This window comes from Hordeum vulgare, chromosome 3H, assembly GCF_904849725.1.
Source record: "Hordeum vulgare subsp. vulgare chromosome 3H, MorexV3_pseudomolecules_assembly, whole genome shotgun sequence".
Taxonomy (NCBI): domain Eukaryota; kingdom Viridiplantae; phylum Streptophyta; class Magnoliopsida; order Poales; family Poaceae; genus Hordeum; species Hordeum vulgare.
This window is the reverse complement of record NC_058520.1, coordinates 35,128,168-35,129,495: the sequence shown is the minus strand read 5'-3', so window position 1 is coordinate 35,129,495 and position 1,328 is coordinate 35,128,168. Positions and strand designations below refer to the sequence as shown.

The 1,328-nt window shown below is 57.6% G+C and overlaps 1 protein-coding gene across 1 annotated transcript; it reads left to right on the top strand.

Annotated features, from left to right (window-relative positions):
- Positions 1–318: 318 nt before the first annotated feature.
- LOC123442814 lies at positions 319–1,328 on the top strand. Its single transcript, XM_045118962.1, has one exon. It carries the CDS (start codon positions 447–449, stop codon positions 1,113–1,115), a length of 669 nt encoding a protein of 222 aa, XP_044974897.1. The 5' UTR covers positions 319–446; the 3' UTR covers positions 1,116–1,328.

The window sequence follows — 1,328 nt, the reverse complement described above, 5'->3', positions numbered from 1 at the left end:
ATTCCGTAGGTTGGCATATGTATGTCGGCCGCTGACTTTATTATTGACGTGATGGTATGAACTACGACTGCGGTGATAACAATTCTAGACGGCGTACGAGAATGCGTTCGTACGTTGGACACACAACCAGCGCATTCAAGAAAGTGGTCAGACGGACAAAATTCGGATAAAATGAACGTGTGAAGTTTGGCCTAAGGTGACCGATGTAGAAACATACTGGTGAAATTTCAGTCCCACCGGAAACATTTCCAAACAAAAACACGGAATTATCTACGGTGTGTAGTAGTTCCTCAAGTAAATATACATACGATGTACGAGTGCGTTTTTGCTTGCATGCCACACATCTAGTCCGGCCTCTCAAACCTTATCTCGGGTTTCCCGGTAAGGCAAAGTAGTAGTGAGCAACTGAGCATGTGAGCCGCGAACGCCTCCCGTCCGAAATCCCAATGCAGGGGCCCGTGACGCCGGCGAGGTCCGTCTCCACCGGAGAGACGCCGCTTCAACGGCCACCCGTCATCCCCTCGCCGCCATCCGCCTCAACGAGGACGAGGAGGCAGCTGCTCGCGTCCGCTGGCGGCCTGTTCCTCGTGGCCGCCGCGGGCAACAACAACAACGCTAGCAGGGGAGCGGCGTCCGCGGCCGGCCTCGACTACGACCCGGTGACGGAGGCGGAGCGCGCGGCGAGCGAGGCCGTGTCGCAGCGCGTCGGGGAGGCGGTCCGGCTGCTCGACGCCGGGCGGGAGCTGCAGGCGCGCGGCGAGTTCGCGGGGGCGCTGGCGTCCTTCACGGCGGTGGTGAGCGGGTACAAGGACCTGGCGCTGTCGGAGTACGCGCGGGTGGGGCGGGCGGTGGTGCTGTACGAGATCGGCGACCGCGACGAGTCCATCACGGAGATGGAGGACGTGTCGGTGGCGCTCAAGGGGTACCCGGAGATCCACGCGGCGCTGGCGGCGGCGCTCTACGCCGACAAGCACGCGCCCCTGCTGGCCGAGTTCCAGTTCAACATCGCCACGCTGCTCGACCCGCACTACTCGGATCTCGCCTACGTCAGGGACACCAAGCACTGGCCGCCCAGCCTCGTCGCCTCTCTCAAGAACTTCATCACGCTCACCTAGCCTGCTCCTAGGTACTGCCACTGGATAATTCCTTGCTGATCTTTTCCCATCTCCTCTGTCATACGGAGTAGTATATACGGAGAACTAAATGGTACAGTACCCTCCAATTCAAAAAAAGAAAAACTGTATAAAAGATTTGTTATGTTTGAAATTTGTATGGCAAGCACTGAGGCACATATTGTTTGCCGATACTATTGCAATTTTCCAGCACTA